Below are 24,196 nucleotides of genomic sequence, written 5' to 3'. Positions count from 1 at the left end.
TGGCCTGGCCTTTCTGGGTCTCAGTTTCTCCATCTATAAAACCAAGGTGGCGCAACTTCCCAGCCTGACTCTGAAACCCTTGGCACAGATGTGTGTTAGAGTGAAGACACTTGCAAACACATGTAAATTACATGTCCATCCACCTCCTCCCTGCTTCCCAGCAGAGAGCGCGGGTGCTCTCCCCTGGTAAAACGTGAATATTTCGGCAGGAAATGCTCAGACTTTCACAGTAAGTGGGACAAGTACAGACTATAATTAGCCTGTGTTAGTTAAGGTCAGGGTTTGCTGCGAAGCGAGCTTACTTCAAGCTTGTCTTTTAAAAAAATCTTTTAAGGATTTTTTTCTTAATGTTCAAGGGTTTTATGAATTTTAAAACGGCAGATGAGGAGTGTGCAGCTATTCTGTTAGGAGCGTGGCTGAAGTCACGGGTGCTGTGCAATTTGTACCAATGCACTCTCTAGGTAGTCCCGCGTTTGGGGCCTATAGCTTGGCAAGCAGAATACAGAAAGGGGGTCCTGCTTTTCAGGGTAAAGGTCAAGCCTCCCCTGAGCTAGGCCTTGTGTAGTGCACAATCTGTCCACCCAGATTCTCTGCTCCCTGTTCTGTGTCCCTCCAGGCTTCTGGGACAATAGACAATGGCATAAGGTGCCCTCCCTCAGAGCTACAGCTTTGCCTCTGACCCATGCTCCCAACCAGCAAATACGGGTCCACCCAGGAGCCACCCCATGGAGCTTCCTTGAACATAGCAGGATGGGCGGAGCTTCCTAGAACACAGCAGGATGGGCGGTGTCAGAAACAGTGAACGGTAGTGAATGGCGTCCTTGGCCCACAGACCACACTTTGAGTTGTGAGGTTTGAGAACCTCTCCTTCATGTCCCCGAATGCCTGTCTTCTGGCTTTAGGTCCCGTAGTCTTCCCTTGCCAGCTTAGACAGCTACTGTCTTCCCTGCACCGCCTGTCCCCACGCCCACCCCCAGTTCCCGAGAGCCACGGGTTCCGTCTCCCGTGTTCTGAGTTTTGTATGAACTCGGGGTTCCCAGTCTGGGTGCTCCCGAACCGAGAGCCAGGCAGTTCTTTGCTGTGGGGATTGTTCTGCAGAGTTCTCACACCCCATGTGGTTGGGACCATCCCTCACCTGCCCTCCACCCTGTGGGTCACGCTTTCCCAGGCAGCATTTGCTGTTTTGTTCTTCTGTGTAAATCAGCTGTCCTTTAACACAGGCCCACACGGGCCAGGACTGCAATGAATGCAGCCTCATGCAGAATTAGAAACTTACCTAAAATGGGACTAGCTTTTATGCGTACGCTGCATGCATGCGCTGCGTGTGTGTGTGTGTGTGTGTGTGTGTGTGTGTGTTTAAAACCTGTTTGTGTGGCTCACTGACTTTGTAGATGAGAACATCATGTCTGAATGTCTAGAGACGGGGCACGTGTGCCAGTATCTGAGCAGTTCTGAATTCATTCTTTCTTAAGGAAGAGGCCAAGTATTTCACATTCTCTGCTCCAGGCAATGTCTGACCTTGACCAGGGTGGATGCCCTGCCTTTGAGTGGGTGAGTGAATGACTCCTTCTGCACAGCTGCTGGTTCCCAGGGACGGTGGCCAAGGGAGCTGGGGATGCCCCAGGCTCTCTGCTGCTCACAGATCTGGGCCTGCCCACAGGGGAGCCCTGCTCAGAGGGGTCTTGTACAAGGAGATCATGGGCAATGAAAAGTAAATGTGGCTAAGACACTCCCAGTGCCCACTGGTCTTTTTCTTACCTTGGTTTTGGCGGGCCACCTCTTGGGAAGGTCACTCATCCTAGCTACATGGTTCCACCCCCACAGTGCTCGCTTTGTGAGTCTGCTGTGGGACTGGCGACTTCAACACGGTGCCTGGCCCTGAGCTGCTGCCCTGAAGGCTGGACAGAGCCTGAGGAGGTGCTGTCCGCCATGAGGGCAGGGTCTTTTTTGGCAGATGATCCAGTGTCTATGTCTGTTTTAGCCTGAACTTTGCCCTTCTTATTCTATTTCTCCCATTTTCTCCCATGTTAATATCTGTCAACTTGTTGACCAGCTTCTGTCTCTGTGCTTCAGGTTTGACTCCGTATCTGTCTCCTCCTGGACCTCCACAGCGGCTGCTGCTGCTTCCTTCTGCCTCTTCCTCTTCCTCCTCCTCCTGGCTCACCAAAGGCACAGGACGCCTGTGAGCTGTAGAGTCACCAGACCTAGGGGCAAATCCCCTCCTCGTTGCTGAAGGGATGAGCAGCTTGCAGCACTTGTTAAATATCCTCGTCTGCTTTCTGATCTGAAGAAGTAGACCATGCATTAGTGTAAAAAAAAAGTTGCATCCCTTTATGACCAACTTTTCTTATGAAAACACATATCTTAGGGCCTGGAATGATAGCTCTGTGGGTACTGCTTGCTGACAATCCTAGTGACATGGGCTTGCTATCCAAAGGTCACATTCCTGAGAATTGTACTCTGATATCTACACACAAACTGTCACACATGTAAATACATGAAATGTACTAAAAATAGAAGAAAATATATTACTTTGGCACTGGGAGCTCAACGAACAGAGAACTAGCCAGGCAAGCCTGAGAGCCTGAGTTTGGATCCCCATGCTACTTGTGAAAGAATTGGATAATAAAGGATGAAATTACTTGGATTTTCAAAGAAGCAAGGCAGTTTTATTCAGAGTGAAGCAAGAGATAGATTACAGAGGGATGTACCGTCAAGACTGACAGCAGGCCACTTCAGTGAGAGCACTCAAGACCCGTTGCTGTCTGGGGCTTCAAGAGGAGGAGATGGTTACTAAGGGAGATGATTTGGGCGGTTCTCTATTTTGATTGACAGATTAGGTCATATATTCGTTTTCCCATTATGCATGTCTGTGGGAATGCATAATGCACATGTCCCTTCCTATAATACATCCTATTTTAATGCTATATATACCCAGTTTACATAAGCATAGGCATAAGACGGTAAACAGGGGCTGCTACCTAAAAGGTTATTAGAGGACACATTTCTGCATCACTGAGCATGTAACCCAAGCCAGTTCAGGCCGGATCACACCTCTGATCTTCATACATTGGGAATACACTTGAATAGAAACTGTGTAAATTTGATTGTTGCTGGGAGTAGGAAATCCATACTGTTGTTCAGGGCTGTGAGCATCTGTAGCCTAATTCAGGGGGAGTGGGTTCTAAGGTTGCTAGGAGTATTATTTGGAGAGAGGTCTGTGTAAAGCGTGTAATTACAAGGCTGTGTGTGTGTGTGTGTGTGTTTGTGCATAACCCCAAACCAAATGGGACCCCAAGCTAAACTCTGTCCTATGCTTGCTTGTGTCACCAGAATCCACTAAAATGCTGGAGGGAAATCACAAAGATACTCGTGAGTCTGGAATCCCTGTGTGGGTGTGGGAAGACTGCAGGCCCACATAGGACACTCTAGAAGCACGTGTGATCACTCGCATGGTGTGTGTCACAGTCATTGAGAAACCCCTTCTCAAACAAGGGTCACTGAAGGATGTCACCTGAGGTAGTGACCTCCACCTGTGTTATGTGATGCATGTGTGCTAACATACACACACACACACACACACATGATACAAACACATGTGCTTGTGCTCTGTGATACATGTGTGCTGAAATACACATATATCTACACATTATATGCAAACGTAATACAGCACACACACAAGGAAATCCCTAATTTGGAAAAAAAAAACCACATTGAAAACCAACATCCTAAGGTTTTATGGAATTATCGTTTTGTATACCGTGAAGATGTGTTGCTCTCATTGTTTATTAATAAAGAGCTGATTGGCTAATAGCTAGGCAGGAAGAGGTTAGGCGGGACTGCTGGGCAGAGAGGATGCTGGGAAGAAGGTTGGAGTTGAGAGGGGTCACAGACACAGAGGAAGCAGGAGATGAACATGCCGTGCTGAAGAGAGTTACTGACACATGGTAGACAGTAGATAAGAAATACGGGTTAATTTAAGTTGTATGAGCTAGTTAGTAACAAGGCTAAGCTATCAGCCGAACATTTATAGTTAGTAATAAGTCTCTGTGTGGTTACTTGGGAGCCTGCTGGGAAAGAGCTGACTAGCAGAACACAGAAAGATCGCCTATACTGAGGCCTATACTGTTGGGACTGGGGCAGAGTGGCTCTGCAGGAACCATCATACACACCCAGAGCCCAGTCTGGCTGTAATCACTTTGTTCTTCTTTCTGCCAACAGCTTGGCTCAATGCGGTGACTGTTTCTGAGTTGGTCCTGACCATGCTGGGCTCATTTAGGACAGTGTGGAAGATTCCAAAGCCTTTGCTATGTTTCCACACCAAGATGTGTCATCATCTTAAAAATTACACTGAAGGGGAGCCAGGTATGTGGCTCAGTTGTAAAGTACTTGGTAGCATGTGTCTAATCCCCGGGTTCGAGTCTAACACTGGGCATAGGACTGCATGCCTGGTGCTCCAGGAATTAGTGAACAGAGGTAGAAAGATCAGGTGTTCAAGGTCATCCTTAGTCACATGTCAAGTTCTAGGACAGCCTGGGCTCTAGGAAGAAACAAGCACAAGGCTGTTTTTCATTCCCAGGAAGAGGCCTCTTGTCTCCCTGGCAGACCATTCGAGAAATGAGTACATAATTTGATTTCTGACTTGAATTTGGGTATAAACTAATTCTTACTTTCTTTTTAAAAATCTTTTGTTTTATTTATGTATATATCTATTATAAAATGTTCTTATTAAAAAAAAAACCATTGGAAAGTCATACCCTGGGAAAAACCCACCTCTTTCCAAGATGGAGCACTTTGTCCCTTTCACTAGTGACTGGACCTGTCTTCTCTTGGGGGTGAGTAAAACCCAGTGTGGTGGTGGCGTGTGCGGTGGCGGTGGTGGTCTTGAGGGAAAGGGGGAGCAGCCCCCACAAGCCTTAGCCTCTGCACTTCCTGCAGTGTCAGACAGAGGGCGCCCGTGACGCTGTCAGAATTTCCTACTGGTTAGCAGCAGCAGACAAGAAGCCATTCAGCCCCTCTGATGGAAGCAGCGGTGGTTAGGAAGGTCTTCATTTGCTCTGTTTCCCATGGACCAGCACAATGGCCCGAAGGGCATTTCCTAACTGCAAGAGTAACAGTGACCTCAGAAATGGGTGTGCGGCCCTCTGCAGGTGGCACAGACAGCTGGTGAGCGGGCACATCAGGCAGCTTACACAGTGTGGCAGAAAACAGAAGAGGGCTGAGCAGGAGGACTCAGTAAAGCGCACCGTACACAGGCGTGAGGATGCGTGTGAGAGCTTTAGAACCCATGCGAGGGAAAAAACAGCTGGACATAAGTACACACTTGTAATCCCAACTCTGGGGCTGGCTTGCCAACCAGTCTTGATGAATTAGTGAGCCCCAGGCCAAGGAGAGACCCACAAAAAATGCGGTGGATGGGTCTGAGCAATGATACTGAAAGTTGATCTCTGGACTACACACACACACACACTCTCTCTCTCTCTCTCTCTCACACACACACACACACACACACACACACACTCTCTCTCAGACACACACATACACAAACTCTCACACATACACACACACTCTCACTCACATACACACCACACACTCACTCTCACACACTCACACACACACTGTCTCTCACACATACAGAGTGACAGAATTTCCTTGAGGCTTACCTCAAGCTCAGGGCAATCCTCCTGCTTCAGTGAGTGCTGTGATTATGAGCTTGCTACACACCAAGCTCACCCCTTGTCTTGTGTCACTGATACCTGCTCTGTGTGGTTTTTCTGAGACTTCCTAGAAGCAGCCTTCAAGTGGGATTTCTCCATGAAAAAACATAGGGAAGAGACTTGGGCAACAAAACTAAAAGATGGATTATGAAATTTGGATAGCATCAGTGTGTGTACGTCAAGATTCATACTGGGTTCTGAAGCTATGAAAGGGAGTTAGGAATAGTCAGACCTGACTCCTGAGTCCCTCTTTCCTGCTGGATCCCTCTTGGTAGGTGCTGTTCTCTTCCTATTTCTGTTGTGATGTACCCAGAGGGTCTCTTTCTTGCTAGGACATCTGCATAATTCTACTGCCTGAACCATGAAGCAAATAAACATGCTCACCAAACCCCCACTTCAATCATTTTATTACAGCAACAGGAAACACACAAAGACATTGCCCATCTGTGATGGACAGTCTTCATTATTGGGGTGGTTTCAAAGAAAATGGCCCCCAAAAGGAGTAGTGCTATTAGGAGGTGTGGCTTTGTTGAAGGAAGTGGGAAGTGTGTCACTGTGGAGGCAGACTTTGAGGCCTCATATACGCTCAAGCCACTTCCAATGTATCAGTTCACTTCCTGTTGCCTGTTGATCAAGAAATAGGGCTCTCAGCCCTAGGGTCATGTCTGCCTGCATGCTGCCTTGGCCCACCATGATGGTAATGGAATGAACCTCTGTACTGTAAACCACCCCATCAAAAGTTTTCCTTTGTAAGAGTTGCTGTGGTCATGGTGTCTCTTCACAGCAACAGAAACCCTAACTAAGACCGTTGTCAACTCCATGGGGGTTTAGAAGGGAACAACCCTCTAGGGCATGCCTGTGAGGGATGCTTTTAGATTGAGGTGAAAAGACCACTCCAAATGTGAGTGGCATCATGGCCTGGGCTGGGATTCTGAACTGAGTAAAAAGGAGACCGGGAGCTAAGCACCAGAGTTCAAATTCCCATGCCTCCTGATTATGGGTGCATTGTGACCAACTGCTACACACTCCCACCCCGGTGGACTCCTCATGCCATGAGCCGAAACAGGAGGTGACGTGGCGAGAGAAACAGAATGGAGTCTGCAGGTGAGTCTGTGGTTTCCTGCAGTTACGGGGGCTGGAGTGATAGCTTAGCAGTGGTGGCGCTCCCAAAGGACCTGGGTTCGATTCCCAGCACCCATATGGCAGCTCACAACTGTCTGTAGCTCCAGATCTAGAGAATATGTTATCCTCATGCAGACAAAGCCTCAGTGTACATGAAAAATAAAGAAATATTTAATAATAAAAAAGAGTAGGTAGTTGCCCAGAGAGACACAGTCCAGTGCCAGGGTGCAGGGTGTGAGGATACATCAGTCTTGGTCGGCTCACTGGCTCTGCCACCATCTTCCGGGATCTTCACTGTATTGTTTTAGACCCAGTGGCAGGACCACACAGTCAGTAGGACTTACACAGAGACTTCTAGAGAAAAGCAGAATGTCATAAAGTCTCGTCCTTCCAGTTAGTAAAGAGGACCTGGTCACCAGGATAGGGGTGGGACAAGGGGGCTTCACTATGGCTGAATCTCATGTTTATACCGACACATGCCAGCAGGACAGCCATAGGCTGAGGGCGCAGCCCACCCCACCCCACAGTCTCAACAGTGAGGCACGAATAGACCATATACAGAAGACAGCTTTTTTTTTCTTCTTCAATTTAATTGAAGTTACTTAGAAAAATAATCAGGCTTGAATGGCTTTTCCTGGAGGAAGGTTCGGGAACATTTCACACATCCGTTGGCAACATGGAATTCAGCTTCTTTAACAGTATAGTAAGATACAGGGAGAGAATTCTACAACAGGCCCTCGACTGCGTACAAATATGTAAAAAACACACACTCCACAAAGATGTTAAACTCTATGTCCATATGCCTTACTGAGCATGCTCAGACGAGAATACGGATACCGCCTTTTGTACCTGATGAGAGCAGACCAAATTTGCCTGCGGCTGTCCAAGGGTCCCGCTGGTTTTAGAAGACCCTGTTGCCTATTCAGAGGGTCTGTTTAGCTGTGGTAGGGAAGAGCTAGGGGTGCTGGTGGGCAGAACCTGGGGGAGTCAGTCCTGATGACAGAGGTGGCCCAGGATGGGAGTCAGGTGCCAGGAGCACATGGGTGTGCATGTGTCTGTGTGCACATCCATGTGCACGCATGTGTGTGCACATCCATGTGTGCATGTGTGTACAGAGGAGGACTGGGCAGAGGAGGCGAGTGGGAAAACAAGCATAATCTCTGTGGCTTTGTCAGTTGAAGCAGGATAGTAATGCGATTGTTATCATATGAGCTAAGTGTCCTCGGGCCTTGCACAATGTCCGGGAGCTCTCTCAGAGCCTAGGCTAGTCTCGTGTGCTCCAGAGGGCTGGCCAGGGTGGAGTTTCTGGTCCCCACAGTTCTCCTTCTGGCTGAACAAGCAGGAGAGAAAAGGCTTGCCCTTGGGACCAGGTGGTCTGCCTGATTCCCGACCAATGGGCTGCCCTGTTTCTCAGACCAGCTGAGAGGGACACTGAGGCAGGGGAGGCTGGAGGGATTGTAGGCAGGGACCCCTGTGGCTGATATTCTAGACATTTTCAAGAAAGGGGCAGGCTAAGCAGGCATGTCCTTGTCATTCTACTTGGCTGTACCTGGTCCTTTGAACAGTGGCTCAGAGCCGGGCACTGGCAGCTCCTTTTCCTAGCTAGGCATGGCAGGCATGTGAGAGAGAGCCTCTTCAACATTTTCCCGCGGAAAACACTCAGGTTTCCAAGCAACATCACCAATGGACATTTTTAGCCAGGGACACAGAATACTTTATACAGTCTACAAAACAGCTGAACCAATACATATTTTAAAAATTGTCAATAGGAAATAAAATGCAAACACAAAACAGGAGAAGGAGTCCCTCATTCCACAAGCATAGTGATGATACACGGTTCCCTGAAGGACAATCTCTGTCACTTTAGAGAGAGAAACGGAGTAACCACCATCTGCACATAGCACTGTACCACAAATGAAAGACAAACAAATGCAAAACATGGAAATCAACATGAATCTCCATTTAAAACCCCCGAAGCACATGATTCTAGACTGTGGGTGCATGTGAGAAGTGTTTGTCATGAGGCCATCATCCCCAAGGAGTGGCCTTTAAGGCCAGGAAGTGGGGGCTATTTTTGTGTCCTTATGCCACCTCCCCCCCCAACACCCTAGACGTCCCTCCCCTGTGTTTGGAGGAACAGGATGACCGTCTGGGGCAGCATCCAGATGGAGCTTAGGTAAAGCATAATTCATTCCATAAAGTTCCCAGGCAGACTCTGTGGTGCCGCTTTGCGTGTTTGTTTGTGGAGGGATCTAGGAGGCAGCTGTTAATCTTTGCAGACCTCAGACAAGCTAGATCACCCTCACTGAAGGCTACTGTGTGAAATGCCAGCTAGGACATATCTGCCATACAGGACACCCAGGTCATGCAGCCCAGAAATGCTGCATTCCACCAGATTCACAAGGCAGACCATGTATTGAAGGCTCTGAAAGTCCTGCAGAGAGGAACCTGTTTGTTTCTTAAGGATATGTGACCACAAACCCCTCCAAACTGATGCCCCACAGAGCCGGGGCTCTGCGGAACATACATCAGCAACATCACAGACTGCCACGTCAGCAGAAGGCCAGTTTCTGAGGACAGGGGCCCCCACCCTATTCCAGGGACAGCCAAAGTCTGTCACTGCTCTTGGTCAGACACAAATAGACATAAATCTATCTATCAAAGGCAAGGGAGAGAGACTGGGGAAGGTACCTGTGTTTTATAAATAGCGCAGCCAGCCACTCTGGCTCACATTAAATAAAATAATTTCCTCAGTGAGACCCTGCAGCAGATGCTGCTCTCAGGCTCGATGTGAGCCTATCAATACCATTTTAATAGTTTCTGTGAATAAATTATTCATTTTTGTTTTTCAGAATATTCTCACCTCTTCACTCTATACTGCATCAAAACAAAACAAACAAACAAACAAAACCAACTAAAACACAGAAAGCAAAATGTACACCCACTCCCTCCCCTATCATTAGAACTATTATATACAGCATCTCCCCCCACCTGGACACTGGCTATAACGGGAGTGTGGCTCAATGTCAACTGAGAGGCCTCAGAAACGACTAGAAATGAGGACTAGGTCTGGGTGCCGATCATCCAGAGCAGGAAACACCAGTTTCCAGTGTTGTGGAGGAGAGGGAGCATGGGGTAAGACTCTGGGTGGCTCTCCTGGATGCTCTGTCAATGAAGGACGTGGGAGGCTATGCAGGTGCCTGTGGGGACCAACAGCTCACCTTTGACCTTCACGCCCGATCTTTGCAAATCTGCAAACATATGCAGTACACTCTTTTAAGTGGCAGGCAGGAGAAGAGGTGGATTGGTGACCACAGTAGGAGGCACTTGAGAAATGTTCCCCATCCCTTACCCAAGGCAGACATCACTAATCAATCACCACACTCCTTCATTTGTGTCTGGAGAATACTGAGGCTTACAGGCATCCACTACCAAGACAGTGCAGTAGACATACATGATCAACAAGGTTTCTGCCATTTCTTGTGGTGGGCAATGAACTTAGGTCACTGAGCTAGTTAAGCTGACTGATCCAAATGTGTGGTTTTCAAATTTGAGCTGTAGAAAAATGCAAATTTGCTAGGGTCATGGACTCTCTGGGCCACTTGAGAACAGTAAAAAACCCACATGAAGACCACAAGGATAGGGCTGGTTCACCGTTGAGCTTCAGGCCCTGCGTTCACATAAAGATTGTTGAGGTCCAAGATTACTGGGTTCACTCAATGTTCTACCTGCAGTCAAGCCCGGAAAATAGTAGATATTCAATAAATATTTATCAAACATAAAGCAACAGTTTTTCTGCCTTCACTAGAACTGGCAAGTGCCAGTTAAAAATGTCCACAAAAAGCCTTATAGACTGCTAATTTTGGTGAACAGAAATTGCTATCATACACTCTCTCCTGGGTTAAAAAATGCATTTCTTTACTGCAAGAGACTTTGGGGTTGCTGGCAATCAGGGTCTTAGTGCAAGGACAGTTTGCTTATTTCTAGCAGGCTGTCTTGAGTGGCATCCACACATCCCAGCGGCTGTCACTGCGTGATTCCATGAGAGGTTAGTGGGGACACAGTCACACTCCTAAACAAGCCATAGCCAGCAAAGCGCAGACCATATTTTCTTCTAGAAAGGCATGAGCACTCTCCTGCCACAAAGAGAAACCTATACAGAGACCACGTTTAAATAACTATAAATAAGAATCCTTAGACTTTACGGAACGCACAGTTTGTGGAATTCACCAGAACACAAGGACACCTTGGAGACAGTGTTGCAGTTTCCACTTCTAAAAAACAGGGATGATCCACCCCGCTCCCCTGCAAAGACAGCTGTCCCTTCCTACGGGTGATTTAAATAATTCTTACCATGCCGCTCGCAGCATCCCCCCCCCCCAGAGACATATTAACTTACAAAATAACCCAGTATCCATAGAATTCTTTTGACAAATAAAAATCTTAAATTAAAAAGCAGGATTCTCTCCCTCTCCCCAAACACCCCCACGCCCCTTTATTCCAACTTCAGGTAGTTTGGCACTGAGTAATTGAACATTAAAAAGTCCAGTTTATAGACTTCGTACAGCTGTGTCTGGTGCTCGGCGCTGATGTTCTGGAAGAACTCTGTGGTCATCTCATCGGTAGTTCGGGTGGACTTTGCATAGGTGGGGAACTTCAGGTAGCCGCTCACGCCGGCCAGCTGCAGCACGTAATTGGAGTCCTCCTCCAGCGTCTCGTACTTGCCCACGAGGTCGTAGTGGATGTGGCAAGGGTGGCAGAGGGAGTAGACGGTCTGCCAGTGCTCATTGAAAGGCTCCTCCCGCTGCGTGTGGGGGTCGATGAGGTAGGCCACGAACTCCTCGAACTTGACATCGTCCCCCTTGCGCAGGGCCTCCTGCGTGGCGTTCTTCCGCTGGCGACGGATGATCTTGGTGCCGTAGCGCTTGTGGAAGGAGGTGTTGTACTTCTGCGTGAACTTATTGCGGTAGGCTGACACGAGCCTCTCGAAGGGCTCCCGCACGAACAGGAACTTCATGTAGCTTTTCAAGCGGTGGTTGATCTCCGGGATGCTGTACTGGTTGAGGGTCTTCAGATTGGCCGACACGTGGGCCTCACTGGCTGGGATCTCCATGGGATCGCTGTACTTGCCCCGGCCGCTCAGGACCATCATGAGCCTCTTCCAGTTGGTACACGCCACCTTGGGCACATAGCAGTAGATGAGCTCGTGGTCCTCATCCACCACCAGGTGCTTCAGGTCGTTGGGGGTCAGCACCCTGCGCTTGCGGCTCACGGCACTGTTGGCGCGGCAGGTGTCTGTCACTTGGTCCCGTCTCATCTGGTGCAGGATGGCAGTGTTGGACAGCTCCAGCTGCAGAGGGGACAGAAGAGGAAGGGAGAGTCAGCGCTTATCTAGAGCGTTCCCGTGTAGTTACAATGGAGGCTGGTCCATTTGTTCAAACTGTTATCTGGACCCTGTGATGTACAAGGTGTTAGGAGGCAGGGTGAGGGGAGACTTAGCCTAACTGCTTAGCGTGGGAGGCTCCAGAGAGGTCAGAGGGGGAACTCCAGGGAAGATGTCTGCGTTCTCTGAGAGCAAAAAACCCTCCCTAAAGTAGATGGGTTGGTTAGTTTTAACTGTCAACTTGAGACAGCCTGGGATAGTTGGGTAAGAGTCTAAATGAGGAATTATCTCGATTAGAATGACCTGTGGTCATATCTGTTGGGGAATGTCTCCATTGTTGATTGATGTAGGAAAACCCAGACCACTGTGGGCGGCACAATTCCCTATGCTGGGCTCTGTGCTCTGTAAGAGTGAAAGATGCTCGTAAGTGAGCAAGGATGCAATTATGTTCTTTCTGCCCTTGACTGAGTATGACTGCCTTCAGTTGCCCCAGTGACGGGCTATGGTCCGGAACTGTAAGCCAAATTGCTTTGGGTCAGGATACTTTATCACAACAACAGAGATGGTGCTAGAATGGTGGTTCATTCCCTGCCTTCCCAGCTTCATGCCTACACCTCACCCCTTCTGAACAGAAGACTACTCCAGAGAAGCCAGCTGGTCACCTTTCACCTTTGCCACAGTATTCTGTGGCTGGGCCCTGTTGGACTCTCCACTCCCTATCTCTGTTGACACAAACTTGACCATTCTTCAAGGCTCAACACATTCTTTGGCCACACTGCAAAGGGACATTCCATTTTCTGAACACCCTTGACTTTGGATGTCCTTCACAGCTCAGCCCTGAGTCTATGTCATGCTTTCCCTGTGGCCTTAAGTGGCCTTAAGACCCAAGAATGCATGAATGTGTAGGTCAGTGGAACCCAGGGCTCGGGTGGGACCTATGAAGCCAGTCCCGGACTTCCAGCATTGAGACATAATTTGTATGATTTACCACAAAATGTGCACAGGCCATGTGGGATGACCCAAAGACAGGAACCCTGATTTCAGCGAGTTTTGCCTGCTTTGTCTGTAGAGAGAAGGCACTTAAAATAGCAGAGTGTAGGGTCTTGGCCACCTTCAAAGTTGATCGCAGTCCCTTTCCAGTCTAGGGGCTCAATGCCGAGACTCAGCCTCAGTGACCTCACTTGATTGATACATATCTTCTTTCTCTGTTTCTTTCTCAGTAGCTCCAGGTGATAAAATGGGATGCTATGGCATCCCTGAGGCCAGCACCCTGATGTCACATGGTGGGAACTAGGACATCTAGGGTAGGGCTTGCTAGCCAGACATGCTTAATGGATCACCGCTATAGCTGGAGAGATGGTTCAGCAGTTATGGGCACCATCTGGTCACCCAAGTTCAATTCTCAGGGTCAATGTGACGACTCACAGCTACTTGTACTCCAGTTCCAGTTTCAACACCTCTTGTGGGCACCACACATGCACACAGTACACAGACATACTTTGCAGGTAAAACACCCAAGCACACTAAAAAAATCAAATCACCAAGACAAAACACAAAAGTGATAAAATTCTTACACAGAACTCTAATGGTGGATGTCCTTCTGTACATGTGTTTCTCTTATTGGTTGATGAATAAAACACTGATTGGCCAGTAGAGGCAGGAAGTATAGGTGGGGCTACCCAGATTAAGAGAAGGCTGGGGAGAGGTGTAGAAAGAGGCCACCAGGAGATGCCATGTAGGGGAGGAAGGAGTAACAGGTCCGGACCCTTCTCCCATAAGACCACATGGAAATACTTAGATTAATAGAAATGGGTTAATAATTAAGAGGCAGCTAGTCAATAAGAAGCCTGAGCCATCCGCCAAACAGTTTATAAATTGATATAAGTCTTTGTGTGTTTATTTGGGCCTAAATGTGTGTCAGGACCAGGCAGGACAGAAATCTCGCCTACAGAACTCTAGGCTCCAGGAATTCCACCTGACCTCTTTGAAGCCTGCATTAAAAGACCTGGGTTTAGCGGAGTCCTGAACAGGTCGGAAGAGATGAGCTCTTTGCTTGAATGCCAAGACAGAGATGGAGGGACCTCAGGGAGTAGCCCCAATGTCCACTCAGCGGACAACAAGGAGTTATGACTTGCAACTTAAAAACATATTAGTGTCACCGCAGTGGATGGCATTCTTGTGTCTATCCAGGGCTCCAGAGGAGCTGTAGTGAGTCATAACTTCTACAAATAACAGGCTTCCTACACATCCCATGCACAATCCAGCTGTCAAAGGGGCTTGGGTATCTGAGGGGACAGCAGAAGACAAAGGGTGAAGAAGACACGCATGACAATCAGTTTGTTCCTTGAAGGGAACACTGTTGCCTGCCAACCACGTTCCACCAGTTCTAAAGAGCAGGGGTTGCAGGCGGCTCTGTCAGCGCTGGAAGATGAATCTCTTCCCTCCTTCCCTTCTTCCTTCTTCCCTTTCTAAAGGGTTTGAGGAGATCATAGCAGAGGATTTGTGTGCGATTCTGAGGATATTGTTTGGTTGTGATCTTCTGAGCAACAGGGGCACGGGGGAAATGAGACAGGTTTCCTCGCTCTTGTTATCAAAGAGAAAAGCACTTCAAATAAATCGGGGGCAGAAAATGCACCAGATCTAAGGGATTCAGAAAGTTTGGTCACTGAGGGAGGTTCTCGGACTCAGTGTGCTCAGGATGGAGTCTTCAAAGGCTCGGTCTCTGTCTGCCTGAATGCCAAGGCTGGATTGCTTACAGAACATGGTGGTATGTACGGCCCTCTAGTCCTCTCAAGGAAGGAGCCCTGAGACTCTTACAGAGGCCGCAGAATCCAGGAAAAGAACATCTGCCCTGCGGAGCAGCCCGCACCCCCAGCCCTGTCACCGTCTGCTGGGCTGGCTCCACTCAGCGCCAGTGACAGTTTACGCGAGTGCTTCTCAATTATGGGCATGTGCGGAGGTCACATTGTCCCAGCTACCACCTGGCTTCTAGCCTGAGCTGGGGACATAGCCAGACGGAGGGTCTGCCAGTGTTCCTCTGCTAAGATTGTCCAAGATCTACAGGGTGAGGCTTAACCCACAGCCGAGCATTCCTGACCGAAGTGGAGACTGAATTCCAAGACCAAGTCCCCCAGGGTGGTGTCCCCTTGAGGCTTGACCCATGATGGCCTCTTTTGCTGGTTCTTCACACTGTCCTTCCTCTGGACAGGCACCCCTGAACCACAGCACCACCCAAGCAGCTTTGGTTTTCCTCAGTGGCATTTCTAAAACCCTGTCGCCATATCCAGCCACACCCCAGGCCCCTTCAGGCTGGAGGACCCAACATGAATTCGAGTGGGAGAGGTAATTCAACCAAACGCTGAGTGAGGCTGCTGAGGGGGACCAGGCTTTGAGAGCTGCAGATCCACGCTGTGTGCAAACGGCAGTATCCTAACATCTTGGATCAATTCACAGCCATCCTTAATGATAGAACACAGAACACAGCTCACTATCAGATGCCGAAAGACTACCCTCAGCATGCCACCAACTCCTTTCATCTCCCTGTGGTGTCCTCAAAGTACAGGCCAGGGCAGGGCGGAGCCTAGGATGTCCAGAACACAGCTCCTGGCTTTGGGCTGCATCCGGCATGCTTGATTTGATGTCTATTTTTAATTTGGACGTTTTCAAAGGCAACTGTAATTAGTGTGAGGACCAAGCTTAGGGGGGTGTTTTAAGAAGTCTTTAGAGTTTTACTGTGTTTTATCTTAAAAGGAAGAGCCAGCCTGCCCTGTGAGGTCTGCAGTCTCCTTGGATGCAAGACCCAGTCGGAAGCAAGCAGCACCCCCCCCCCCCGCTGTCTGTGGTTGGGGAGACAGGGATATGGAAAGCCAGATAAAGAGGTAAATCTGGAAGTTTCCGATGACTCCCCCACGTGTTGCAACAGTTAGCTTGGGCCAAGGCTGGGCTTCCCAGTTAATAAATCTGAGCGCAAGGCTGTGGGGATGAGTCAGTAGGTGACATGCTTCCTGTGAGTATGAGGACCTGAGTTCGTTCCCTGAAACCCACTTAGAACAAGGTGGGTGTGGGGTGCACGCTTGTAACCCCAGGGCTACGGGCTGAGATGGTCCTTCCCTGTATTTCTGTGGCCCGGCTGTCACCCACCGTCTTGAGCCGAAGAGATGGAAAGAGCACTTGATGGGTGGATTTGCTGAAGAAGCCACAGCCCCAGCGAACACAAGCACTGCACTTACTACACGCGAGTCACCACTGAACCTCAAGCTCTCTGGAGGCCGCACTGTCGGTGTCCCTGACTTACAGATAAAGAAACTGAGGCACAGGGAGAAGTAGCTTGCTCAAGGTCAAGGAACTGGGGCTGGAGTTCACATGCTGGAAGACAGCTCTGAGACACTGACTCATGTGGTTCCTGGTCTAGACACACCTGGGAGTTACCATCTCCAGGGTAGTCAACTGGGGACCCCACTTTGGCAGTTCATAGGTATCGGGATGGGGGGCTGCTAACATCCCTGTTACACAGGGTTCTACTCCTATCCCAGAGGTCTGTTGCCAGTGACCCCATGGTCCTGGTTCTGCCGGGGTAAGTAACCATGGCTTCAGAGAGCCCAGAGTCAGCAACTAGACCAAGCTGGGACCTGGGTGTGTGAGCTTTGACAAGTTTCACTGGACCTGCTGGGGCTGGGGTTGCCTGTGAGTAACCAGCTGGTGTCCTCCCTGACACCCGATAGTAAGGCTCGCCAGAAGGTGCTTTCTTGGAGGCCCTGCTGCACCTGGCTAGCTGCTTAGTTCAAGGACCCCGGGACAAAGAGAAGCCAGGCAGGCACCCTGAGAAAAGCACTTAATCTGTTTATTAAGAGGAAGCTCTGCTGGGTGGTGGTGGCGCATGCCTTTAATCCCAGCACTCGGGAGGCAGAGGCAGACAGATCTCTGTGAGTTTGAGGCTGGGCTGGACCGACAGCCTCCAAAACAATACAGAGAAACCCTGTCTCGTAAAAGCCAAAAAAAAACAAAAAACAAAAACAAAAACAAAAAAAGAAAGAAAAAAAGAGGAAGCTCTGAGGCCCAGCCCTCGTCTGGCAGGCTTGTCCCAATTCACCCACTCTGCTCTCAACACCCCCAGTGGCATCTCCCACTTTTTCTGTCCCCTGACACAAAGTAGATGTTATTCAAAGGTTTGTTGAACGAATGTGTGAATGCATGTATGCACAAGAGTCACTGCACACATGCATGAATGCGTGAATAAGTACATATACTCACGAATGAATGTAACACATGCACGCATGTATGCATGCATGAATGGTGCGGGCCTGAGTAAATGACATGGGATACAGGGCTGTCTAGGTCCTCGGCGACTGCAGAGGCTGCACACTCCCCTGGTGCCTAGTCCCTCTTCCCACTGAGGCCCTGGGCCAGAGTCTGAAGCTGCACAAACGCACAAGAGCAATCACAGGCGGGCCCTGGGGCTTAGGGGAAATCGGTTCTGACCGCAACAGCTCTGAGGAGCGGAGAACCCTGGTGCCTGCTGAGTGGGGTCAGGAAGCAGGAGGTGCAGTTATGCCATGCGGAGGATGAACACACCAGGGAGGCCGGAGGGACTTTGCACAGGGCGTGTGCACTGGGTTCTGTCCAGGAAGCTGGGTGCGGCTGGAGGAGTCTTATTTACACCTCAGACCCACCGTGTGGGCTTCCGGAGGCTTGGGCCTGGCGAAGTGGGGTTCAGGCAGAGGAATGTCAAGCTGGACTGGCTTCCCATGAATGGTGGCCCAGAAAAGGGACAATGGTGAGGAGGGGACAGGGCTCTGACACAGCGTAGGAGGCTGATCCCTGAGAAATCTGAAGTCAGAAGGGCAAGCGGGCTCTGACACACTCTGGGACCTTGGAAGTCACTGTTGGCAGGAGGAAGGATGGGGACTGGAGGCTGGCAGCTTCCCCAAAGGATGTGCTGCCCGTGATATTTTGGGGAAGCAGGTAGGTGGCAGTGGGTGTGGTTGGTCACGCTGACTCTCCTGGCCTCTGACTGGACACTGGGCTGTGTGGTTTCCTTCCTGCCTCTCTCCAGAGACTCAGCAGCAATTCTGCCCAACATGCTGTCCCTGCGTCTTGGCCCCCAGGCCGTGGATCCCCATTCTACAGCATGGGGACAGTAACTGCAGTTCTCAGGGCTGTTTGAGGACTGAGGGCTCAGAGAATAGCAAAAGGCACCATGCCGAATCACAGGGGTCACCACAGAAGTAGAAATTCTCTTTCTGTTTAAAATCATTGTAGAGGACTGTCCGGGGAGGGGCTGTCAGCACAGCCAGACAACTGCAAAGCCATTGTTGAACTTGCATGTTCAGCATGGGCAAGGATCCCTGTCACCTGGTGACTGTGGCCTCTTGGTTCCACCCTCGGAATCTGACCCTGTGACACCTGCTCCTGACCACTGGGTCTTCCCATCACACCAGCTCTGGCTGCTTTGTTTCACCCGGAGAACTGCTGATTGGGCTTCTTTCTCCAGGAGTGGGCCCTGCAGTGAACGCCAAGCACATCTGGCATTGGCACACAATGCCCGGCTCATGGCGAGCGGTACCTCACGGACAGAGAAAGTGGACAGATGTAATTGGCAGCACACTGGCGGCTGTTCATCAGAACAGCAACTGCCCAGCTGTACAGAGATTAGCTATCAAAGGGTTAACACTGTAAAGCGGGGGCAGACTTCAGGGCGTGCGGTATGTGTGTGCGTGTGTGTGTGTGTGTGTGTGTGTGTGTGTGTGTGTGTGTGGTGTGTGTGTGTGTGGGGTGTGTGTGTGTGTGTGTGTGTGTGTTTACTGAGGTCAACCTTGGCTGTCACCACCTCCCTTTTAAAGACAGAACTTTCTATTGGCCTAAACTCACTAGGCTTGCTGGGCAATGTGCCCGCCAACCGGCCAGTCTCTGCCTCCCCAGTGCTGGGATTACAAGCACATGCCATCATGCCCAGCTTCTCACGTGGGCTCTGGAGATCAAGCCCAGGTTCTCATGCCGGCATGGCAAGCACTTTGCCGATAGACCTATTTCTGATGCCCTTTGGCCTTTCTCTTATTGGAGGAGCAGGTTTCAAGAAAACCCCATCCCTCATTTCTGCAACTTTGCATGCACCATTTCTGGCGAGAAGGAGGCTGGGACTGAGTCAGTCCTGTGGATAGAGTCCCAAAGTCTTCCTCCCTCTCCCACAAGTCACCCACAAACCTGGGCCCCAGGAGCCACTCCCAGCAGCAGGCTCCACAGGCTCTAGCTGCCTGTCTTCAACAGTTCCATCACCATGAACGGACAGAGTCAGTGCCTTTCCTGTCTCCAGGGCTGCTGGGAGTGGTCCAAGCATCTTGGTGCCCCCAGCACTGGTGCCTAATACTTGCAGGATTCCTAAAGGAGGATTAGCTTTGTGTCAACACATTAACATCTCTCTAGTGCTAACTTTTGCCACATCTCTTGGAAGATGGCTTATGTGTGGTCCTCATGGCAGTGTACCAGCAAGGCCACAGGGAGGCGCTACTGGGACCAGCATTTCTGAATTCACTAGCTGAAGAATGTAAGCGCCTGCCGGTTTTTTTTTTTTAGGTTACAACTGAGGACGCACAGCTGTGCACAAGAGCCACGCAGACGACCTGGAGCCCAGAGATGAGTAAGACACCCAAGCTGGGGGCATTCGAACTGCAAATACCACGTAGTTTGTAGATTTTTTTGAACTATTGCATATGTGGGGCTAGGGAGTGGGCTCATAACCCAGGGCTGGGACATTCCTTTGCGACCATCTATTCCCAACCACAGGCTTTTTGAGACTCTGGCAGATGCTTAGCCATCCAGTCCTAGGATGCAGCACTGAGAAGAATCTTCTCATTCTATCTAACCAGCAGCCCGCCTGGAGGTACAGGGTTGGCTCCCAGGGCATGGGATGAGCCAGCCAGGGCCTTGCTGCCATGTATAAGGTTCTAGCCCACCTCTGTGCTCTGTGGAAAATACCCCCAACTTCCTCTACCCAAGTGGATGCCCCTCCCTTGTACCAGTTCATTTGTGTGTAGGCTCACAGGCGTGTGCCTGTGTACACGTGCGGAAACCAGAGGTCCTCCCGCTTCTTTGAGCCAGTCTCTCATGGCTCGGAACTCTCTAGGCTGGCCGGCTAACAAGCCCCAGGGAGCTGCCTGCTGGTCTCCGCAAGGCTGAAGCTCCGAGCGAACACCACCACGCCCGCCACCACGCCCACCTTTTTATGCAGTCCCAGGGGCTGACTCAGGTCCTCAAGCATCTCCCAGTTCTCAGGAGACATTTCTGTGGGACCTGTGGAGTCAGGACAGTGGCAAAAACTGAGCAGGTGGCCTACTTTCTTAATCATAACCGGGAGCAACCGAGGCACTCCTGGGCTGGCCTGATTTGGGAACTCATTAAAATGAGAGAAGAACTGGGAACTAACTGGCGGATTTCTTTTTAAAGGACAGTGCCTCTGCCTGCTTGGGCTAACAGGAACAACTAAATGAATCCATTTCTGGGTATAATATTTAATAGGAAATGGGTCCCTCCCGTGAAAAACCCTGAACAAACCCTGAGGGAGTTTGCTTTGCCGGGCAATGGCTGCCTAGCTGGGGTGGCTTTGGGTTCCCAGGTGAAGGTCAGACTGACAACAGCTAGTATCTTGGGTCAGTCATTTCCACCCGCCTGGACTTGGGAGTTGGTTCTCTTTCTTCCATGTGGTTTAGGGATCAAACTCAGGCCTCCATTTTGTGTAGCAAGAGTATTTACCTGCTGAGTGCAGTTCCAGAAGAGACACATTTCAGGGAGAGAGTGCGCCTTGTGGCACAGGACAGGCTAAGGAAAGAGACTGCTCTGCAGTGTGCTAGGCTGAGGCAAACAGGGAGGCCGGACCAGACTCCCAGACTTCAGCCTTCTTGGGCCTCTGTGTGTCCGTCTGTAAAATGGGCCGACAGTACCATGACTGCTGTTGAGTCAGACACCAGCAGGGAGCTCCGCATGCCCACGTGCGAGTGTTCCCAAGTGCTGGTACCACATGGTAGGGAAGATGGGGAGGTGGAGAGAGGAAGCTTGTGTGCTTGGCTGACAGTGTTCATTCAGCTTAGGAAGAAAGCCATTGAGTCTTCTCAAACAGGGGTGTCCAACAAAGCCCCGAAAAGATCAGAAATAGGCTGGTCAAACGAGAGGCCAACTAACGGAGGTTGGGGGATGGTGGGGGACACAGGGCAGACAGACTGGGGTAAGATCCTGGCTGATTCTATCTGTGGTACACCCACAGGCTGTGTGTGTGCACGTGTGTGTATGTGCACGCACATGCGTGTGTGTGTGTGTGTGTGTGTGTGTGTGTGTTCATGCGCACATGCTTTCAGGGCCTCGGAGTAGACTGACCCATCTATGTTGGACCAGTCCAGGGGTGGGGAGGGGGAGGGGAGGCCCAGGGGAGAGGAAGCTTCTCAGACATAATTACACTAGTCACCGAGGGAGGGGCCCTGGGAACCTTTTTTTGTGCTCTAAGTGGCATTCTCTGTGACAAAGCAATGAACAGGGAATGAACAGCAACTAGGGCCAGGGCCTGGGGATGGGTCCTGTGGGGATGGCTGTCACAAACAGAAGAACCTGCCCCTGGTGACAGCAGGGACAGCCTTGCGGCCTCCCAGGGGAGAAGCCAGTATCTGTCTCAGCTTTTACTTCCCCTATCCGGCAGACATTTTAGGTCAGGTTTCTGTGCAGACTCACCTGGTGGGGGAATTCTGTCTTTGTGCGCGCGCGCGCGCGCGTGTGTGTGTGTGTGTGTGTGTGTGTGTGTACACTCGAGCACACAAAGTCAACCTCAGGTGTTTTTCCTAAAGTACTGTCCAGCACGGTTTTTATTTTTTGAGATAAGGTTTCTCCTGGTGTGGAGCTCACTAATGAGGCTATGCTGGCTTGCTGGTGAGCCCCAGGGACCCACCTGCCTCTGCTTCCCCCCGCGTTGGGATTATAAAGTGTGTACCACTATGCATGCCTGACTTTTCACCTGGGCCCTGAATATCAGAGTTCAGGACCTCATATTTTCATGGCAAGCACTTCGCCATCTCCTCAGATCTGTTTCCTTACAAAAAATTTAAACAAACAAACAAACAAAAAAACACCTTACAGTCCACCAAGAAGAGGCCGAACATCTCCACTCCTTCCACTGCGCTCCCCCAGGTGGCCACTGGGGAGACAGTCAGTGGGAGGTCTGGAGAGAAACAGAAGGATTTAGGATATTCTAGACCACATGATCACTCATGAACATGTCTATGACTCCAGAGTGTCTAGGCAAAAGGGGACTACACATTCACCTGTGGGCATCTGTGCCAGATGTCTGATAGAGTACCAGGCACTTCCCAACTCAGGGTGTTAGTGTCGGTTTGCAGACCAGTAAATCATAGGACAGAGTCTAGCACGGCATTAGATGCCTGGGCTCACAGCATCAAAACGGCAATGTCCATTACCGGCCGTTCTGTGCTGGGGTACTTATCTTCAGCTCGACACAGGTTACAAGACTTGGACTTCTATCTGACCCATCCATGAGAACAGGCTGCTGTTGTGTAGTTTTCCTCTGAACTGAAACATTCCCTCCAGGTGCAAGACCAGTAAAGGAAACTTGCAGGACTTAGGAAGTAAAGAAAACTCACAAGTCTCAGGAAGTCCCTAAGACAGAGAAGACTTGCAAGGCTCTGGTGAAGCTGCCTGCAAGCTGTGCACAGACAGGGATGCAGCTTTTGTGCATTGCCACCCATGATGCTCGGGTGGACTTTTTTGGTGACATAGCTGCCTCTGAGTTATCCACGCTCTTGTACATAACCTCTCATAACTAACTCCAATACAGTCACCGGTTCACTCAGGATTGGGTAGAGTTCTTTCTTTGTCTGTCATTGATGCCCTCTCTATCTGTAGCTTGCATCCATACAGGAAAAGTTATGCAGCCCAATTTAATTAAACTTTGCAGGAGATAGCGAGGTTGCATCCCTTCCTGAAGTCAGTAGTTAGAACCTGCTCAGAGGGAGGCATACTGGAGCCAAAGCGATGTTCAGTTTTGTTTTGTTTCTGGAGGCTGCTTGCAGTTACAGCATGTGGCTTTGCCTTCTAGTCTTCCCAAGGCACAGCTGTCCCCATCAAGACACACAAGAAGGACTTACAGGCAGTAGAGGGGTGTGTTTCCCTCCAGCTGCCACAGGCCAGGGCTTCAGGGTGGTGTGTGTACAGTCCCTAGCACAACTAGAGGTTGGGTCCAGGCCCCTGTCTTTCACAGACACCTGGGAGGGGTCAGGGCTGAACTGCTTCTCAGAGCCCCTTAGTCACAGGTGAACCGCATGGCTGTCCTCGTGGGCTCCCCAGATGCCTTCGGTGAGGGCCCATGCACTCCTCAAGAACTTGGCTGTAGCCCAGTCAGCCTGGGGCACTCTCCAAACTGGGCCAGAGTCCAGAAGGGCAAGGCATTGTCTCTGCACTTCAGACTCTTCTAACCAGAAACATCTGGAAATTCATGTTTTATGGCTATTCTTGATTGTCAACTTAGCTACATCTGAAATTAACTAAAACCCAAGTGCTGGAGTATACCTGTGAAGGGATTTTTTTTCTTAATCAAATCATCGAGATGGAAAGATATAACTCTAATCCAGATCTTCTGAGGTGGTGAGACCCATCTTTCCTCTGGGCACGGCTTCTGCTGGCAGCCTACATAAAGGACACAGAAGAAGGAAGCTTCTCTCTTTGCCTGCTTGCCCTCTCTCTCACTAGCAAGACGTCCGTCACTGGCATTGGAGCCCACTCCGCCAGGGTTCCGGTGCGCACTAAAGACCAGCTGAGACCTCCAGCCCGTGGACTGAACACCTGCTGGATTCTTGGGCCTTCTGTTGATAGACATTGTTGGGCTGTTTGGACCACAGCCTGTAAGTCACTCTAATAAATCCTTTGTAAATATATATTTGTTCTCTAATCCTCTAGAGAACTCTGACTAATGCACTACGGGACT

At 50.0% G+C, this 24,196-nt stretch overlaps 1 protein-coding gene across 3 annotated transcripts in view; it reads right to left on the bottom strand.

Annotated features, from left to right (window-relative positions):
• Nucleotides 1-6,988: 6,988 nt before the first annotated feature.
• Chst11 (carbohydrate sulfotransferase 11) overlaps nucleotides 6,989-24,196 on the bottom strand; it is a 206,951-nt gene continuing 189,743 nt past the window's right edge. For all 3 annotated transcript variants that reach the window (XM_005083809.4, XM_005083808.4, XM_021235105.2), the window contains exon 3: nucleotides 6,989-12,189. In XM_005083809.4, the coding sequence (XP_005083866.1) occupies nucleotides 11,335-12,189 (855 nt within the window). In that variant the 3' untranslated portion in view covers nucleotides 6,989-11,334. The remainder of the gene's footprint in view (nucleotides 12,190-24,196) is intronic.

This window comes from Mesocricetus auratus, unplaced genomic scaffold, assembly GCF_017639785.1.
Source record: "Mesocricetus auratus isolate SY011 unplaced genomic scaffold, BCM_Maur_2.0 Super-Scaffold_100011, whole genome shotgun sequence".
Taxonomy (NCBI): domain Eukaryota; kingdom Metazoa; phylum Chordata; class Mammalia; order Rodentia; family Cricetidae; genus Mesocricetus; species Mesocricetus auratus.
This window is presented reverse-complemented; position numbering and strand designations above follow the sequence as displayed.